Source organism: Pleuronectes platessa, chromosome 6 (genome assembly GCF_947347685.1).
Source record: "Pleuronectes platessa chromosome 6, fPlePla1.1, whole genome shotgun sequence".
NCBI classification, from domain to species: domain Eukaryota; kingdom Metazoa; phylum Chordata; class Actinopteri; order Pleuronectiformes; family Pleuronectidae; genus Pleuronectes; species Pleuronectes platessa.
In genome coordinates this window covers 28,902,925-28,905,824 of record NC_070631.1, presented here as the reverse complement: position 1 = coordinate 28,905,824, position 2,900 = coordinate 28,902,925, and the positions used below count along the sequence as shown (strand labels likewise).

Genomic DNA, 2,900 nt, shown 5'->3' with positions numbered 1-2,900 from the left:
ACTGTCCCGTGTGCGCGGGGGTGGGGGGGGGTTGAGTATGTTTGCGAAACAAAATACCAAATGGAAGCAGACATGTCATACGAATGTCCTTTATCTAAGAGACAACACTTTAAAAGGAGCCGTTTCCGACAGCTCCTGTTATCAGAATGAGGTGTCAGGAATGCCAGTACAATTCCTGGCATAACTATGTGTGTCAGGCTAAAGTATAAAAGGGTGTGGTTGTGGGTTCCAGCATCCAAAGCTACCAGAAAAAAACCCCAGATCATCCTTCCATTATTTGATAAGCTCAAGAGGAACTCACAGAAAAATATGCATTTGTGTCTCATTTCACTCTGCATCATCTTAAACCTGCAGCTGCTCAGCACGTATCCCATTGGCACCGGTTTGACTGACACTGACATGGACATCTTAAACGTGAGTCTCAAAAATGAGTGTTTTAGAAACCTGCTTTTGGAAATTTTGAATTTTGGGACCGTAAGGAAATCAAGAAGGGAAAAAAAGCTTTATGTCATGTGAAGTATCAAACTTCAGCTATCCTAGAGAAAAGATAAGATATTAAAACAATGTATTACATGAAGATGACTGTTTTTGAACCTATTATTGTTTCATTAACAGCAACTTTCAATGTGGGCTTCTGCAACCACATGCGATTTATTGTGGGTTGGTGATCTTATTATGTGCCATCTGAAATTGAATTGGCCCTATAAGTAAATAACAAATGTATATTATATATAACTAAGGCCGCAACTGTATAACCCACAAAATCAACTATGACAATATTATAAATGCTTCTTTTAATCTTAAAATCTTACCACTTTATGTCTTGGTGATGCAGCTGCTGCTTCACAGACTACAGGAGTCATTTTCCGAGCATGATGGCCTGGATAGCCTGTATACAGAGAAGGGAAGAGATGGAGGGCAGCCCCAAACTGGACTGGATGAGGCTGCAATCAAGGAATTTTTCTCAGCTAAGAACCTGAAGAGCCTCCGCAACGATTCATCAAGGAGATCCTCGGGCTGCTTTGGTCGACGGATGGACAGAATAGGATCTATGAGCTCCCTGGGGTGCAACACTGTTGGCAGATACAGTAAGATACAGTAACCCCACTACTACAAGCACAGCAACCCAGCAGCTCGGGGCCAAACTAGTGTAGCCTTTGTGTATCCATTAATCTAATACAAAAATAATTGTAACACTCATAATCCACTTCCACTGAAAGCACCAAAGTAGCTCCATGTTGTTTTTTCCCTTCCTGCAGTTTTTAAATGTGCTCAGTATTATAGTCGAAACATATGTGTTCCATTGATTGAATTAATGACAAAATATGTATATTTCTGAAAGAATCGTTATCTTTTTTTCTTGCAGGTTCAAAGTAAAGATGAAGTCTTACCATCTACATTCTGGAACTGCAACGCATCTACCAAAAGATATTTTTATCTAATTGCTATTTATTAACTAATATTTATTGACATTGTTTGTGGCTTGAGGCATATTTACTTGAATTAAACGTAAGATTGCTCTGTATTATGAGTGTTTTAATAAATGTCTTCTTAAATTTAACAGTAAAGCCGACCTGATTAATATCTCTCTGGAGAGATTTCCAGTGAACATTTGTGATGGTATCTCATTTCTCTGCTCTATAAGGAAATATACATACATCTGTGAGGATTTTCAGTCATCCAGGTGGTGGTATCTGCAGTTACTGTAACACACATAATTTCTGTCTATAGAACAGCAAACTGAAAGGTCTGTACCTGCGGTCAGTACTGAAGTGATTTCTGTTTTCATAGCTTATAAACATTACATTATATCACATAATACATTACATGAAACAGCAGGAAAACTATACTGGTTGACTCACACACCAGTGAAATTTAACTTTCCCCTGATGTAAAAATCCAAATGACTAAATCAAGAACCATGAGAAAACCTTTACCACAGCTCTCACATAGTCAACTCACGTTCAAACGTTTATTTCAACAATGGAACAGCTTTAATGTTTGGCGTCCAGGCTCCAACTTAATCACTCCCCCATTAAGGATTACAAAGGAATGATGGGAGTGATAAGCAAATAATTGTAACCCCCCGTCGGAGCCTACAGGTGGATGTTGGGGTGGTGGAGGGGCTGAAGCAACTGGTAGCAACACTGCAGCAGCAGTGCGAACAAAGGGGATGATGGGAAATTTATCTCTGCTTAAATAGACCAAGTGATTAGGTGGGTGTGTATTAAAGAGGGTTCTGGAGATTGAGGTACAGTTGCAATCAGAAATATTCAACCCCCCAAAGATTTTAAGGATTTATCAATTAAAGTTGACAGAATCTTGCTCTTTGAGCAAGATTATGCTTCGGATGACTTCTTTATGAGTTGAGTGATACAGAAAATCAACATGGAAAATGCATGATGTAGTGTTTGTGTGTAGCAGTATATTTTGTTAAGATAGCCATGTCACAATTATTCAACGTTGAGTTGAAACATTATTAAGCCTTTGGGAACTCTGTACTGATCCTTCATTTGCTTCAGCTGTGATGCATATATAAACCCCACCCATGAAGGTATTCAAGGTGAGTTGGAATCATGGGAAAGACAAAGGAGCTTCCACAAAAGCTGAGAGAGGAGATTATTTCATCACACCTGAAAGGCCTTGGGTAGAAGAAGATTTCCCCAAAAAACTATATTCCAAGAGACACAATTGGGAACATTATAAGGAAGTTTAAAACTGATGGAGCAGCTTCAAACCTGCCTGGCCGTGGAAGAAAGCCCAACATTTCATCAAGGACCCTCTGCAACTTAGTCAGAACAACTCAGATAAACCCCTGTGTGACTGCAAGACACCTACAGGATGACCTGATGAAGGCTGGTACAAGTGCGTCAGTGGCAACTATAAGACGTGCACTGAAT

General features: G+C 39.5%; 1 protein-coding gene across 1 annotated transcript; it reads left to right on the top strand.

Annotated features, from left to right (window-relative positions):
- Positions 1–309: 309 nt before the first annotated feature.
- Positions 310–1,102, top strand: nppb (natriuretic peptide B). Its single transcript, XM_053425420.1, has 2 exons — positions 310–414; positions 836–1,102. Exons 1-2 carry the CDS (start codon positions 310–312, stop codon positions 1,100–1,102), a joined length of 372 nt encoding a protein of 123 aa, XP_053281395.1.
- The last annotated feature ends 1,798 nt before the right edge of the window (positions 1,103–2,900 follow it).

What these genes read in the sequence shown, in the direction of transcription:
- nppb (XM_053425420.1), top strand. Translation starts at nt 310, where the DNA reads ATGCATTTGTGTCTCATTTCACTCTGCATCATCTTAAACCTGCAGCTG. An exon ending in CTGACATGGACATCTTAAAC is followed by an intron (nt 415 to 835) that starts GTGAGTCTCAAA and finishes TTGGTGATGCAG; the next exon opens with CTGCTGCTTCACAGACTACA.